At 47.4% G+C, this 15,583-nt stretch overlaps 5 protein-coding genes across 5 annotated transcripts; 4 read left to right on the forward strand and 1 right to left on the reverse strand.

The window, feature by feature from the left end:
- Window positions 1-254: 254 nt before the first annotated feature.
- F4822DRAFT_406249 (VHS domain-containing protein) lies at window positions 255-3,201 on the forward strand. The gene is made up of 5 exons (XM_051458384.1): window positions 255-517; window positions 576-708; window positions 779-1,063; window positions 1,140-1,929; window positions 1,989-3,201. Exons 1-5 carry the CDS (start codon window positions 441-443, stop codon window positions 2,897-2,899), a joined length of 2,196 nt encoding a protein of 731 aa, XP_051313151.1. The 5' UTR covers window positions 255-440; the 3' UTR covers window positions 2,900-3,201.
- Window positions 3,202-3,367: 166 nt separating this feature from the next.
- On the forward strand, window positions 3,368-6,356 carry F4822DRAFT_406257 (P-loop containing nucleoside triphosphate hydrolase protein). The gene is made up of 5 exons (XM_051458385.1): window positions 3,368-3,672; window positions 3,734-3,907; window positions 4,707-4,748; window positions 4,804-4,995; window positions 5,051-6,356. Exons 1-5 carry the CDS (start codon window positions 3,564-3,566, stop codon window positions 6,253-6,255), a joined length of 1,722 nt encoding a protein of 573 aa, XP_051313152.1. The 5' UTR covers window positions 3,368-3,563; the 3' UTR covers window positions 6,256-6,356.
- Window positions 6,357-7,181: 825 nt separating this feature from the next.
- On the forward strand, window positions 7,182-9,966 carry F4822DRAFT_280480 (78 KDA glucose-regulated protein-like protein precursor). Its single transcript, XM_051454869.1, has 4 exons — window positions 7,182-7,571; window positions 7,655-7,839; window positions 7,901-9,389; window positions 9,449-9,966. Exons 1-4 carry the CDS (start codon window positions 7,437-7,439, stop codon window positions 9,635-9,637), a joined length of 1,998 nt encoding a protein of 665 aa, XP_051313153.1. The 5' UTR covers window positions 7,182-7,436; the 3' UTR covers window positions 9,638-9,966.
- Window positions 9,961-11,753, reverse strand: F4822DRAFT_280485 (Formamidopyrimidine-DNA glycosylase N-terminal domain-containing protein). Its single transcript, XM_051454870.1, has 2 exons — window positions 11,558-11,753; window positions 9,961-11,503 (listed from the first exon to the last, which is right to left on the reverse strand). Exons 1-2 carry the CDS (start codon window positions 11,574-11,576, stop codon window positions 10,296-10,298), a joined length of 1,227 nt encoding a protein of 408 aa, XP_051313154.1. The 5' UTR covers window positions 11,577-11,753; the 3' UTR covers window positions 9,961-10,295.
- A 1,395-nt stretch (window positions 11,754-13,148) lies between these two features.
- F4822DRAFT_430130 (phosphoribosyl pyrophosphokinase) lies at window positions 13,149-14,713 on the forward strand (the record flags this gene model as incomplete). The annotated part of the gene is made up of 4 exons (XM_051461229.1): window positions 13,149-13,368; window positions 13,431-13,938; window positions 14,068-14,281; window positions 14,333-14,713. The coding sequence occupies 4 exons, from the start codon at window positions 13,149-13,151 to the stop codon at window positions 14,711-14,713; spliced, it is 1,323 nt and encodes a 440-aa protein (XP_051313155.1).
- Between the last annotated feature and the right edge of the window lie 870 nt (window positions 14,714-15,583).

Consider the following 15,583-nt stretch of genomic DNA (forward strand, 5'->3'; position numbering starts at 1 on the left):
ATCCATCAAGCACACCAAATTAAGCGGCTAGGCAGCTTAGGTAGGCTACTAGGAAGAACTTAGCTTAGTTCTTGAGGGGCATCCCTGTAAAGCTAGTGGAGTCAGTTTACGTACATGTAGCTGAGACGCTGAGGCGGAACGTAGACGAACTATGGTAGCCTAATACGTCTACTTAGGTACCTAGGAAGGTACCTACCTAAGGTAGTGCCTGGGTGGAACATACAGCGAATCATTATGCTCCATCATTAATACAGTACCTACATCCTAATCATTAAATCACCAAACATCATCTTCGCCATCAACTTGTACCAACACTCACATATCGTTGAATATCTTGATGTGAAACCGCGTAATTATCATTTCAAACCCCGCCTGTTACCTTCTGCTCATAGATCAAGAACCCCCAGATTATTACAATTACCACTCATCGTTCGCGCATCATGATGGGAGGTTGGTGGTCGTCCTCGGCCAATAGCGCCTTGGATGAGCAGATTGACAAAGCAACTGGGAGTAGTTTGTATGTCATGCCCATCTCCAAAGCCTCAGAATGGCGCTAATGATAATTTTGAAACCAGAGAGGACATTCCGCTTAATCTCGAAATATCCGATGTCATTAGATCCAAGACAGTACAACCCAAGGAGGCGATGCGCTCGCTGAAGCGTCGTATTGGCAATAAGAACCCCAACACCCAGCTAAGCGCATTAAACGTACGACTAGTCCTCCTCTCCGTATCTCATACCCGCGGCGCATTCAACGCGATGCTAATATATAGCTTAGTTGACAGACACCTGCGTTAAGAATGGCGGCTCCCATTTCCTCGTCGAGATTGCCTCCAGAGAGTTCATGGATAATCTAGTGTCCCTCATCCACGCAGTCGGTCCCGCCGCCGTAAACCTCGAGGTTCGAGCCAAGATTTTAGAGTTGATACAATCCTGGGCTGCCGCTACCGAGGGTCGTTATGACCTGAAGTACATCGAGGAGACGTATAGAGCCCTGCAGAGAGAAGGATTTCAGTTCCCTCCCCGGACAACTGTGGCAAGCAGTATGATTGACAGCAGCGCCGTATGTATTGCGCCAGTCGGCCTTCTATGCCGACCGATCCCCTTCGTTTTTGACGAAGCTGATTAGTTTATGATAGCCTCCAGAGTGGATCGATTCCGATGTGTGTATGCGCTGCCGCACCCCGTTTACCTTCACGAACCGTAAGCATCATTGTCGCAATTGCGGTAACTGCTTCGACCAGCAATGTTCCACCAAGACGCTTCCTTTACCACATCTAGGGATCATGCAGCCAGTACGAGTTGACGACGGTTGCTATGCCAAGCTAACGGACCGATCCAATAGAGGCGGTCTCAGTAGGCATGAGCTCTCCCCCACGACCCCAACATTCCCCCACAAGAATCGCAGTTCCTCCGCCATGCAACCTCGAGACGCCCGGGTCGATGACGCGTTTGACGAAGATCTCAAGAAGGCTTTAGCTATGAGTCTAGAGGAAGTTCAGGGTCATTCAAGGGGCTACGCTCCCCCGTCGCATAACACTCCTCCGGCATCGCGTGCTGTCGCTGATGTCCATTCACCTGCAGTAGTAGGGACGGCTGAGGAAGAGGACGATGACCTGAAAGCTGCCATCGCCGCGTCTTTGGCAGACATGGAAGAGCAGAAGCAAAAGCATTCCGCAGCGCTAAAGCAACATACGAACGGGTCTGAAAACGCGTCGACTACTTCATTTGCATTGCCGAAGAACGATTATGAGCTTACTCCTGTCGAGGCCGAAAACATCAACCTTTTCTCGACGTTAGTTGACAGGTTGCAGACTCAGCCACCCGGAACGATCCTCAGGGAACCGCAGATTCAGGAGCTTTACGATTCTATTGGGACGTTGAGGCCGAAACTGGCACGTACATATGGCGAAACAATGAGCAAGCACGGTAGGTTTACTCATGTTTTGCAAATTTGAGGTACAATATTCTCGCTAACCATCCAATAGATACGCTTCTCGACTTACATGCCAAACTATCTACCGTAGTTCGATATTATGATAGGATGCTAGAGGAGCGTCTCTCAAAAGCCTACAGCCAACACAGTATTGGTGGCTACGGTTTACCTAGTTCCGGACAGCAGGCGAGCCCATACCCTCCAATCGAGTCGGCCGCAGCCAGGGCTTCTACATCAGCAGAGAATTTCTACACAGGCGAACAGGTTCCAGATACTAGCAGAACACCAGTCGGCCATCAATACCATCATATTCAACAAGGTCCGCCACAGCAATTTACGGGTTACGATAAGCGAGGATCCGTATCAGGGCCCCCGAACGGCCAATATCCGCAGCATACAGTCCAAAGAAGCGACAGTTGGCAGAAACATCAAGGACCATCCGCGCCAGCACAATACCCTCAACAAGCAACTTTTGCTTCCAGCGAACCTCCCCCACAACCGAGCCACGTACCTCAACCTTCTCCACAAACCCCACTTAACAGGGTCACTGAGACAGTTGGGACATCAGCCACTGACCCTAACGTGGCTTATTACTATAATAACTCACAATCGAACAACGACCGTGCTACACCAAGCATCCCCCCAGAACCAGCGCCAGCGCCATCACCGTACCCTAACCTTCAGCACAACTTAAACTACGCAGGGCAATCTGTCCCTCCCACTCCCGCTTCGCTTCCCGTACAGCCATCTCAGCCGTCCCAGCAGTACCAGCCATCCAACCAACAAGCACCGCAGTTATATTGGCATCAGCAGCAGCAACAACAGCAACATGCTGACCGGGCACCCCAAGCATACCAGACAAGTGGTCCGGGGTATTCTAGATTTACGCAGGACTCATTCCCTGCTGCCCCTCAACACGTTCCTCAGCAGCCCGCGATAGAAGAAAGTTTGATTGATCTGTAAGAGAAGTAAGAAAAGCATGGGTGAGGGTTATCAGCTACTACTGGGTGGAGATAGGATTAATAGTGTTCTTAACCGGGTCGTCTCCGAATCTTAATAGAGATATCCACCAATCTAACCAAGATTGAGTCAACTAAGCGAAATCTACGGGAATAGTATGAATATACGGGCATTTGTGAATTAATCCGTAGGCGTTGAGATGTAGCATTTTGCATCTAGGCGAACGTATATATGCATCGATGTGGGTATATGTACGGTACGTCCGTCCGATACATGTATCTACATGTACAAAATCAAGCACGGACTGATCCTCTTAAACATCCGGTTACGTCACTCGTCAAAGTGTTGAAGAGCTGATAAGATAAAGGCATTAGTACATTTAGCGCACAGTACATTACCTAGGTACCTAGGTAGTAGCTACATAAGGTACACAAAAAGAGCACCCCTCCTGCCCCGCCTTTGTTGTACAACGTCATTTTTGACATTGGATCTTCCGGATACAGTCAAATCTCGTGTCGTATCGTCAAACCTCATTTTGATTAAACTAATGAATAGACACGCCTTTAAAGATCGATACATCTTTTTATAACGCATATACATTCATAATCCACCTTCAAATCCTTATTTTTTTCTAACATACTCCTTGGTTGCCTCAGTCGACAACACAATGTCCCGCCATCAAGCATATCGTAATTACGATTACGAGAATGATCTCGACGAATACGAAGGAGAAGGATACTCAGATGAGGGAGAAGAGTTAAGCCCAGAGGACAAGGGTGCGTGTTTATTGCACGAGGCCACCGATTGCCTATCCATACTAATCATATCCTAATAAAGCCCAGATGGACGCCGGTACAGCCCAAATTCGAGCCGCGCTTGGAACTGAATCGACAAAAGTCACAACCCAACAAATACAAGAGGCGCTATGGCATTACTACTACGACGTCGACAAGTCCGTAACCTATTTGGTTTCCAAATTCATCGCGCCCGCAAACAAAAAGAAGGCCGGAGGTAGGTACACGTTTCCTTACTCTCCCATCATCACCTCTCATCATCGCCAACATAACACACGAGGAGATATATCAGTCGCAGGGCTACATCATCCCATGGTACCAGGTGCGTTTCGAGCATATATGTATCGAACATTTTCCTTCGGTCGACATACTAACGGTAATCGCAGTAGTTAGTGAATGCGAAACCTTCCAAAAACGCGTCTCTTTTTCCGACTTTTTCAGCGATATGCCCTGGTTGAATATTCCTAAAGATCGGGAGACCAGATTTATTGCGCCCCTGCATATACAGGGCGGGTTACTCGGAGGCGCCAGTACAGGTGGTAAAATGTCTAAGCTTCAGGCTCTTGCTGCGGCGCGCAAGAAGAAAGCGGAAGAACAGAAATCGGGAGACGGACGGCTCCACGAGGCAACCGAGAAATTAAGCAACCTCTCTACCGTACCGAAGGCGGAAAACCCCAGTAAAGAGAATGTCCGGCCATCTACCGCAGCTCCCAAGGATATTGCGAGCCTTACAAACGCATCCGCGCCCAATGTTTCCGGTCATATAAAAGAAACCCAACATCATGTCGCAAGAGAAGAACCGACTCGAACTCATATCGAAAAACCTGTGGATGGGCTTCCGGATTCATATGTACCTGCGGACCTTTCGCGGATGGCCGCGCCCGTCGAGACTGCTGCCCCATCACCCTTTGCCCAAGCCCTCCTCGGCTCCGCTAGCAGTTCTGCCACGCGCGTGCCAAGATATTACCCGTTCCCTTACATGAATTTGACTTCGTCAATAGCTGACGCCTTTTCAGCGCCAAGTCCGGATGATGTAGTGTTGACAGCACAGTCCCAAGGTTCGCTCTTAGCGAAGAAGGTGATGAGATAGGCATACTAATATTTTGGGATCAGCAAGCGGCAAGAAGAATGCGGCTAATACAAGCAAGAAGAAGGTCGATGTGGGGGGGAAGAGTGACTCAACTTCAGACGGCATAAAAGGCCTGAAGATTGACGACACCCCGCTACCTAAGAGCAAGAACCTCGACGTCCTAAAGGAGTTCGAGAAAACAAAAAGCAAGAAAAGTGCAAGTTTCGTGGTTGTCGGTAAGGACTACAGACGACTACTATATTTACAGTCTCTTTGCTAATTCATGGAAAGGGCATGTGGACGCTGGCAAGAGCACCCTGATGGGGCGGTTACTATTGGATCTCAACGTTGTGGATCAAAGAACAATACAAAAATACCGTAAGGAAGCAGAAAGTATAGGGAAATCCTCATTCGCGCTCGCATGGGTGTTGGATCAACGGTCAGAAGAACGATCAAGGGGTGTAACTATCGACATTGCGACAAACAAGTTCGAGACGGACAACACATCGTTTACTATTTTGGATGCGCCTGGTCACCGCGATTTTATTCCGAATATGATAGCGGGCGCGAGTCAGGCGGACTTCGCTATCTTGGTGGTTGACGCGACGACCGGAGCCTTCGAGGCGGGTCTCAAGGGTCAAACAAGGGAACACGCCCTACTTCTTCGTAGCATGGGGGTATCGCGTATAATTGTCGCCGTTAACAAGCTGGACACAGTCGGATGGTCCCGAGAACGCTTCGACGAGATCTCGCAACAAGTATCCGGTTTCTTAACAGCAACGGGATTTCAACTCAAAAACGTCAGTTTTGTTCCCGTTTCCGGTTTACAAGGAGACAACATAGTACACAAGTCCACGGACGCAGACGCTAGCTGGTACGACGGAAAAACGTTAGTTGAGGAATTGGAGAGCTCGGAGCCAATGGCTCGAGCGTTGCACAAGCCGCTACGCCTAACTATCTCTGAAGTCTATCGGTCTACACAAAGTCCGGTGACGGTATCAGGAAGGATAGATGCTGGGTCACTGCAGGCGGGCGATGCGCTTTTGGTCCAACCTAGTGGGGAGAAGGCCTATGTTAAGTCCTTAGAGCTCGACGAAGAACCGGTGGAATGGGCTGTGGCGGGCCAGAATGTTGTCATTCACCTGAGCAATATCGACCCAATCCACGTACGCGCCGGAGATATCATTTGCGACACGAAACAGCCAATTACGTGCATTGATACGTTTACGGTCAAGGTTCTTGCGTTTGATATTCTGATGCCTATGCAAGTGGATGTTCATCGGGGTCGCCTTCATGCGGCAGGGCAGATCTTGGAGATACCGGCACTTCTCGATAAGGCGAAAGGTACGGTATTGAAAAAGAAACCCAGGATTGTGAAGCCGGCAAGCGTCGCGAGGGTAGTAGTTAAGATGGGGACTGAAGTACCTTTGGAAGAGGGCCAGCGAGTTGTATTAAGAAGCGGAGGTGAGACGGTGGCCGCGGGGTTATTGGAATGAGAGCGTCGCATTGCTATATACCTACATAGATATAATACACTGAGGTGCTATGCCACGTTTGAGGCCCCCATATTGAATACCAGCCGCACTCTATTTAGATGAAATGAATGATACCTACCGTATATGTAGATGTGTACGTATAATATCTAATTATCTCTTGTAGAATAGCTATACGTAAATGCATATATCTGTATACATGTTAACTAGAGGAATATAAAGGGACAGATCTCTTACCAAGGTGGCAACAATTGTGAGTAACAAATTGTCTACAATAAATAAAATCTGGCCTTTTTGATAGGAGGTCGTATGAATCACATCTAAATGTGTCACTAATCCGCCACTTGATGTTACTTTAGAAAGTTATTCCTACAATATTCTAGGTATTATAGGGCACTAGAAACGGGGCATCGTCATGGCTTCTAGCAGTTTGGTTAAGAGTTTTAGAGGGACTAGCAGGGATTGTCCCGCAGTTCAGTGGGGCTGGGGCTCCGAAAAAAAGACTTCGTTGGACGGACCGCACAGCAAAGTTGGGGCAATCTGGCTTTTGCTCGAGTCCGCTCGAGATAAAAAGAAGGTTCCAGTCAATAGAAATCGACCAGGGTACATATGTGTACATTCTATCACATATTCTATTTGCTACAAATGTATATATACTCACTAAATGTTTTTAAGTTTTGATGATAGAAAGTCGGCACTTCCAGGTAGATACAGACAATCACTAGTGAATGCCGCTGTAATTTAGGTATAGATATAGTGATTGCTCAGTATATTCGAGCAATTTTTAGGTACACAATCACTAGATTTGGGGGAACTAAGTTGACTAGGTCATGCACCAAACCGAACACCCTCTAGTTAGACACCTTGCATTCGTTGGATACTTGGCGCCTGACCCACACTTTATTGCAATGTGTTCTCTTGCAAGCTGGCAACTTCATCTTTGAACTATTTTCTTGTACCCATATAAGAATTTCGCAGACACGCCATTGTCCTGACAAATTCTTCTCCTAATTTTTTTCTCGCATAGTCTTCGACGAATTTCTCTTTTTTCAGTGCCGTACCCCGCCAACCGAGAGAGGTTACAGGGCATTCTGGTGGCTTAATCATTTTAATTCTATCACTTTTTCTGTCATTTTCCTCCAAATCTGCGTCTACCCGGATTGCGACAGAGCCATCCCTTCACCATGGCTCGTTCTCAGAGCTACTGGGCTATCGCCTTTGGCATGATAGCCTGGAGCCTTCTTCTCTTTAGTCCTTTAGCATTCGTCGGAACTGCGAGAGCGGACGACGTTGCCGACTATGGCACTGTTATCGGTATTGTAAGTACACCAAAAAGACCCCCAATATGGGCTTGCTCGTACCTTTTTAGGAGTCCCCCTTTTTAACTAATTACGCTGTATAGGATTTAGGAACCACATACTCTTGCGTTGGTGTGATGCAACAAGGAAAGGTTGAAATTCTCGTCAACGATCAGGGAAACCGAATCACCCCATCATACGTAGCCTTCACCGAGGAAGAACGATTAGTAGGAGACGCCGCTAAACAACAAGCGGCCTCCAACCCCACAAACACTGTCTACGACGTCAAGTAAGCCATATCCAAGCTCCCTCGTTGAAGATAAACTCATAGCTAACACTCCCGTTTCCAGACGATTCATTGGTCGAAAGTGGGGCGAGAAAGAAGTCCAAAACGATATCAAGCATTTCCCCTACAAGGTCATCCAACAAGATGGCAAGCCCGTCGTCCAAGTCGAATTCCAGGGTGCCACCAAGAAGTTCACCCCCGAAGAAATCTCAGCCGTTATCCTAGGTAAAATGAAGGAGGTTGCCGAGTCCTACTTGGGCAAGAAGGTTACCCACGCCGTCGTCACTGTCCCCGCCTACTTCAATGACAACCAGAGACAAGCTACTAAGGACGCCGGTGTAATTGCTGGCCTTAATGTGCTCCGAATTGTCAACGAGCCTACTGCGGCTGCTATTGCCTATGGTCTAGACAAGTCTGGCGGTGAGCGTCACATCATTGTCTACGATCTTGGTGGTGGTACTTTCGATGTCTCCCTTCTCTCTATCGAGGACGGCGTTTTCGAAGTCTTGGCTACTGCTGGTGATACCCATCTCGGTGGTGAGGATTTCGATCAGCGAATCATCAACCACTTGGCCAAGGCCTACAACAAGAAGAACTCGGTCGACATCACCAAGGATCTTAAGGCTATGGGTAAATTGAAGCGTGAAGCCGAAAAGGCGAAGCGAACCCTATCGTCGCAGATGTCCACTCGTATCGAAATCGAAGCTTTCTTCGAGGGCAAGGATTTCTCCGAGACTCTTACCCGGGCCAAGTTCGAAGAGCTCAACATCGACCTTTTTAAGCGAACTCTCAAGCCCGTTAAGCAGGTCCTAGATGACGCTAAGGTCAAGAAGGACGAAATTGACGACGTCGTTCTAGTCGGTGGTTCTACCCGTATTCCCAAGGTCCAGGCTCTTCTCGAGGAGTTCTTCAATGGCAAGCCGGCTAGCAAGGGTATTAACCCCGACGAGGCCGTTGCTTTCGGTGCTGCTGTTCAAGCTGGTGTTCTCTCTGGTGATGAAGGCGCTACCGAAGTCGTCCTCATGGATGTTAACCCGTTGACTCTTGGTATCGAAACCACCGGTGGCGTTATGACTAAGCTGATTCCCCGCAACACGCCCATCCCAACCCGCAAGAGTCAGATCTTCTCTACCGCTGCCGACAACCAGCCCGTCGTCTTGATCCAGGTTTTCGAGGGTGAACGATCCATGACTAAGGACAACAACTTGCTCGGAAAGTTCGAGCTTACCAACATTCCTCCCGCACCTCGTGGTGTTCCTCAGATTGAGGTTTCCTTCGAGTTGGACGCCAACGGTATTCTCAAGGTGTCTGCCCACGACAAGGGCACTGGCAACAAGGAGTCTGTCACCATCACAAACGATAAGGGCAGACTTAGCCAGGAGGAAATCGAACGTATGGTCGCCGAGGCTGAGAAATTTGCCGAGGAAGACAAGGCTACTCGTGAGCGTATTGAAGCTCGAAATGGCCTGGAGAACTATGCCTTCAACCTAAAGAACCAAGTTAACGACGAGGATGGTCTTGGTGGCAAGATTGATGAGGAAGACAAGGAAACTGTAAGTTGATTCCCATTACCGTCTCATTTTAAGCAACTATATACTAACTTACGAATTAGATCCTTGATGCCGTGAAGGAGACCACGGATTGGCTCGACGAGAACGCCGCTACGGCGGCCGCCGAGGACTTCGAGGAGCAGAAGGAGAAGCTCTCGAACGTCGCTTACCCAATTACGTCTAAGTTGTACGGCGGTGCCGGTGGTGCCGCAGATGACGACGAACCGTCGACGGACCATGATGAATTGTAATTTTTTTCTTCATAGATCTGTTTTTTTCAAGTAGCATACCCAAAGGCGCAACAAACGAAATAAATTTACGTTAAATGATTAATTCTTGTAGGCTAGAATTGCAAATGACAGGTTGATGGGATTATGTCTGCCAGTCGAGATGGTCGTCTGTTGATAGACTAATGAGATTAGTTTGAATGTTGAAGATGCGAGAATGATATGATATGAATGCGTTGATTTGATTGAGTGGTAGGTATTGTGTTTGTTGGTCTGGCGTGAGAGGGTAATGCTCGTTGTCGTGATGGTGGTGTTGTGTTTTGATCCTCGCCGTCTCCGGTACCTATGCTATTCGCTCTGTCATATGGATAGTTGGAAGCCTGGTAAAACTGCTGCGTGATACATTAATACCATAGAGGTCAAGAGAAAAGATATATATACCTTAGTACACCAAGGCGAGCTTTGACTGTAAGCCATGTAGTATTGAAATATGCGTTTGAAGGTGGACGTTCTCGTCTAGTTGGTGGTCATTATATAATTGTCTAGGTTTCTAAATAGGCGTCGATGTGGGTAGAAGATCTGATTCGTTATAAACCACATGTTTCACAGAACACCAAGGTAGATACTATATGCCCCCAACACCATTAATACACACTATGAATATAATTGCCTCGGCTCAATTCTAACTACGCGTTCTTAGTCTATCTGAGCGCCTCCTAGAACCATCTAATGGGGGCTCAACCGACTCCTTTCCTTTATCTTTCTTGTCGGATTTCCGCGACGTTCTTACGGCAAGTTTTGTTTCACCTTCTTCCCCATCTTCCTCTTCATCCTCCCGTTTAATTGGCTTTGATTTCGCAGTCTTGACCTTCTTAACCGGACGCTCTTCTTCCTCCACATCCACTTCTGTTTTCACTTTCCCATTCGTCTGTTCCTTTTTCTTGCCCTTGAAAAATCGACTCTCTTTTTCCCCGTCCGGCACTGCGGATTCCTCCTTAACATCGTCTATAGTAGTACGTCCCCTCTTCTTCTGCACAGTCGGCACTATACAACTCGTCCTTCCACCGACCTTGATATGCGTAATCTTCTCTCCGTTTGGTAGCGCCATCGCCGAGTCTTTTTTGCCCTTGTCCCACCGGTATTTGAACATCCAGTCTTCGGGAAACTGGTCTGAGTCCCCGAGTTTCTCAACTGCGGTATCGCACACGTACTTAATTGCCTTGTACAGTGTACTAATATCAGCATCAGAGAAATCGTCGCTGTACTGCTCCGGATGCAGCTTCGCCTGATACAAAATTTCATCGCCGACCCAATTCCCAATCCCGCTAATCATCGCCTGGTCTAGCAGGAATGCCTTAATAGGCACGTGTCTACCGCGCGTCTTCTCCCGTAAGTACTTCTCCGTAAATACATCCACATCAACCACAGGATCCGGACCGTTCTCAACTAACGGCGTGTGCTGCCGAATTTCCTTCCCGGGACAATCGACAAGCCTCACGCGTCCAAAGCGGCGGGGGTCCGTGAATGCGACTTCGACTTTCGGATCGCTATCCGTTTCCAGATGGAATTTCCAGAATTTCGGCGGCCATTGCTCTTTATCGGCACCGCCGGTACGTTCCAAATACCGTGTGTACCCCGTTTGTATCCCACGAATATTAATCCATCCCGTCATGCCCAGGTGCATCACGGGATGCGGGGGACTAGACAAAATAATCCAGAAATATTTCCCCTGACGTCCGACATCGAGGACTTTCTTCCCCGTGAGAGCATCTTGGAATGCTGCACCGCTGGTACCGACTTTGCCGTAGATGTTGGCGTCGTCGACGGCGGTGACTTTGCTGATGGTCTTGCCGATTAGGTGTTTGCTGAGAAAGTGTGTTACGCGGGCGACTGTAGTTTGTTTAATATTTTGTGGAATAGGGGTTTGTGATGAATTCGTCTCACCTTCGGCAATCTCGGGCATGATTAATATATCAAATTGACAAGTAAATTACAACAGATGATTATATACCAATACGAAGTTGATAAAATCTAACTCATATACAAAGTTAATTAATTTATTAGTGACTCAGATACATAATGTGATAGTGATGATGATTGTTGTCTCAGAAATGAAATTGAGTATACGAAATTATTGATGACTAAGCATATGTGGCTTGAAGTTTGGCCGTCTGACTCAACCAGATCTTGCAGCCTGGAATTCCCGGCATCGAGATCTGATAGCACGGCTACTTATCTATCATCTTGGATCTCTTGGAGAAAAGATGGGAATCTGAGATTCTGTTGATACCTAGGTAGATAAAATAATAAGGTTACAAATGCAGACAATTTTATTAGCTCAAAAACAATATGAGGTAATTAAGATACTTTGGTACATTATGTACGAATATAAATTGGAATCGATTTTGTGCTTTCAGCTTGAAATGACGAACGGATCAGGACAGTTTAAAGACGCAGATAAGAAGAAATAAGCAGATTCCGCATCAAGTCGGCAATTTTAGGAGCGGTTTAGCCAATAACGGCCTACCCCCAAATAAAGAGAATTGGCGGTAACGGCCCCCACTAAACTTACAACTTGTCTAAACCGGTATGGGCCTATGAGACATAACCGGAGGATTATTGAGGATAGCGGCTGAGAAGCCTAAAGCTTAGTGGTCACTTGAGAAGTTACAGGTCAGCTAGGTTGTAGGTTGCGCAGTAGGGGCACCCAGCAGACCCCAGGTGCAGCAGGTGCAGTCGCAACAGGTAGTACTGACGTTGGTTCGCAGCGATTGCCACCGAGAATCATAGCACGTAGCGTGCTTGCACCCACTAAATGGTACCCACTTACAACCACTAAACCGTCGCTGAGGGTCCAGAGGGTCCATTTTGCGTAACAAATTTAGACCAGGTAAACCTGGCAGAATTTTTTTTTTTTCTCTCTATTTTTTTTCTTTGCAGGTGAGCCCCGCGGTCAATTGGCAATTGGAAGGAAATTCATCCCTCCAATACAATTTTTCTTCCTTGTCATGCAGCAAAGCTACCAAACTTCAAGAATTAATGATTGCGCACAATTTTTGTCCAAAACACGTTATTCTTTTCCCGTCGTCACCATGGATCTTCTCTAGGGTTTTATCCCCAAAGGGTCTCTTTGCGCACCTTGTCTATCATCGGCTTCGGCTTCAGCTTGAGACCTTCTCTTACAATCATCTCGCTTCCTCGCTTCCTTTCTTCCCTTAGCCTTGTGTGTCTTGTGACCAACTAAGCTTCGCCCCCGTATCGGTCAAGCTCTACTACTACGCCAGATTGACCTTTCTACACGTCGGCTTATTTGAACACACACCGCAATCGGAGCAATTAGGATTCTTCTGCAGCGGCAAACCTTGAAACTCGTCCTCGAAGGACCGCTTTACAAGAAAACACGCTGCGAGTTGTGGCATTCATCTACTATCCTCTAAGAAAAGTCCATCTTGCGTGGATCTTTGACGTCAAAGGAGTTCTTTTTTTCCCCAGTTTGACACCGCCTTTCCTTAAACTCTTGTGCCAGATCGCCAAGATGGTTAGGAACATCGTCATTCTATCGGGGAACTCCCATCCTACCCTCGCGGAGTCCGTATGTAATATGCTTGGAGTCCCCAGCGGGAACCGCATATTAAGCAAATTCTCTGTTGGCGAGACCCGCTGCGAGATCCAAGATTCTGTACGAGGCAAAGATGTTTTCATCATCCAATCCGGAGGTGGTTCCGTGAACGACCACTTAATAGAACTATGCATTAGTACGTATTCATGAGAGATTTTCTCAAGAGGTTGTACGACGGAAACTAACCAAGGCAAATAGTGATATCCGCCTGCAAGACGGGCTCGGCTAAGCGTGTTACCGCTGTACTTCCGTTGTTTCCCTATTCACGACAACCAGATTTACCCTACAACAAGGTCGGGGCACCATTGTCAAAACCTCCATCCGAAGTTCCAAATGGGAAGTACACATTCGAGAGCGTCCCAGCTACACCGGCGCCCGGCATCATTAAGAGTGCAGGTTTCAACAGAGAGACAGACTTGGCCAGAGTGATGAGCAAAACGTCCCTTACTAATGGAGCTGGGAATGGCCTCCCTCGTAGTAATAGCGAAAACTACTTCAACGCGAACGGTAGCACAAATGGAAGCACGAATGGAGAGACTCAGAATCATCACACTCTTACCCACTCACGTGCGGGTAGCTATACGACTCATGACTACGAGAACCCGGGACTGATATCGACCTTCCAAGCCAAACCGGGATACAAGAGATGGGTTGCGCAGGCTGGAACTCTGGTGGCAGATCTATTGACCTGTGCCGGTGCAGACCAGTATGTGTCTCCTTAGCTTGAAGATGGATCCGTCGCTTTTATCCGGATATCTCCATCCCCAAGCTCCCCAATGACATGATTCCCACCCGGTGGTTTATATGTAAGGGTATTAGCTAACTTAACCCACAGCGTTGTTGCCCTGGATCTTCATGATCCTCAATACCAGGGCTTTTTCGATATTCCGATGGATAATCTTTACGGGCGTCCCCTACTAAAGCGATACATCCAACAGAATATTCCCGATTACAAGGATGCCGTGATTGTGAGTCCGGATGCTGGAGGTGCGAAGCGAGCCACTGCTATCGCCGATAGCTTGGGCATGGATTTTGCCCTCATCCATAAGGTAAGGAAAATGTGTTCCGTATGTGTTTTCAAACTCATTCGGCCCAATTAGGAACGACGACCAACGCGGATTACGGATCGACAAAATGCGACGATGATGCTCGTAGGAAATGTTGCCAACCGAGTCTGTATTCTGATTGATGACTTGGCTGATACAGCCAACACGATCACACGTGCTGCGAAACTCGTACGAAAGGAGGGAGCGACAGCTGTCTATGCACTCTTGACTCATGGCGTGTTCAGCGGCGACGCAATTGCTCGCATCAACGCTTCCGCTATAGACAAGATAGTTGTGACCAACTCGGTTCCACAGGACGAGCACAAGAGATTATGTCACAAACTTGAAGTGCTAGACGTTGCGCCTATATTCGCCGAGGCTGTTCGTCGCATTCATCACGGTGAATCTATTAGCGTCCTGTTTCAGTATGACTGAACAGTCGCGGGGCGACAGATAACACGGAAGTTATCTTACCATTAAGGGGCTCGTCGACCGCTCAAGGTCATCTCTTCGGAAAAAGTCTACCAGGACATAATGGACGAGTTTAATGGACCACATTTTTACTACTGGACGAATCCCTTTCACGGTTATAAATTCAGCAGAATGACGCATTTCCGGTTTGGGGGAATTCTTTTGGATCCGAGCGTTCGACGTTCGGTTTTAATCGTCTCTCGTTTGCTATGGAATGCGTTGAGGTCGATGGCGACCTCTCATTCAAGGTAGGCTAGATTTATTAGCTGGTTCACTTTTCTACTACCTACTACGTCTGCCACACTACGACCGGGCATATCTGGTAATGGTTTGGGGGTTGCGGAATCAGTTGCATCTCATAGAGAGGAGTTTCTAGGTCGGGAAAGTAACACGAGCTTCTCACAAGCCTACCTCATCGTAAATGCCACGCCGACCTACCTAAGCTTCGTATCTGTGATTTGCAATGTGGGCATTCTCCGTCTTCATGATGTCGAGATGTCGGGTCTTTACTTACAAACCCCAGATACCTACGTGTTCTACTTATTGTAGGTATGATCGTAGGGTTGGCTTGAATGCATTCATGTCCGTTTATCGGAAGGTTGGGATAAATACTAGGCTTAAGTGTACATTATGGTTACCTTATGAACTGAGTAAAATTATGACTATTTGCTATAGTGTGATCATGATCATGTCAAAATTTAATACAAATAAAACTTAAAACATTATTATATGAATATTTGCTTGTATACTTCTCGTATGTAAATTTTTGAGTAATCGTTTGAACTTTTGGAGTTGTAATAGATGAGACCGGATTTGGTGACGATATATCGAGGG

The sequence above is a fragment of the Hypoxylon trugodes genome (assembly GCF_022578975.1).
Source record: "Hypoxylon trugodes strain CBS 135444 unplaced genomic scaffold F4822scaffold_6, whole genome shotgun sequence".
Taxonomy (NCBI): domain Eukaryota; kingdom Fungi; phylum Ascomycota; class Sordariomycetes; order Xylariales; family Hypoxylaceae; genus Hypoxylon; species Hypoxylon trugodes.

Bases quoted from the DNA above. Each gene is read 5' to 3' on its own strand.
- F4822DRAFT_406249 (XM_051458384.1), top strand. From the start codon at position 441: ATGATGGGAGGTTGGTGGTCGTCCTCGGCCAATAGCGCCTTGGATGAG. The intron at 709-778 runs GTACGACTAGTC...TATATAGCTTAG, and splicing joins CCCAGCTAAGCGCATTAAAC to TTGACAGACACCTGCGTTAA. The intron at 1,064-1,139 runs GTATGTATTGCG...AGTTTATGATAG, and splicing joins GTATGATTGACAGCAGCGCC to CCTCCAGAGTGGATCGATTC.
- F4822DRAFT_280480 (XM_051454869.1), top strand. From the start codon at position 7,437: ATGGCTCGTTCTCAGAGCTACTGGGCTATCGCCTTTGGCATGATAGCC. The intron at 7,572-7,654 runs GTAAGTACACCA...TACGCTGTATAG, and splicing joins ATGGCACTGTTATCGGTATT to GATTTAGGAACCACATACTC. The intron at 9,390-9,448 runs GTAAGTTGATTC...CTTACGAATTAG, and splicing joins ATGAGGAAGACAAGGAAACT to ATCCTTGATGCCGTGAAGGA.
- F4822DRAFT_406257 (XM_051458385.1), top strand. From the start codon at position 3,564: ATGTCCCGCCATCAAGCATATCGTAATTACGATTACGAGAATGATCTC. The intron at 4,749-4,803 runs GTTCGCTCTTAG...TTTTGGGATCAG, and splicing joins GTTGACAGCACAGTCCCAAG to CAAGCGGCAAGAAGAATGCG. The intron at 4,996-5,050 runs GTAAGGACTACA...ATTCATGGAAAG, and splicing joins TGCAAGTTTCGTGGTTGTCG to GGCATGTGGACGCTGGCAAG.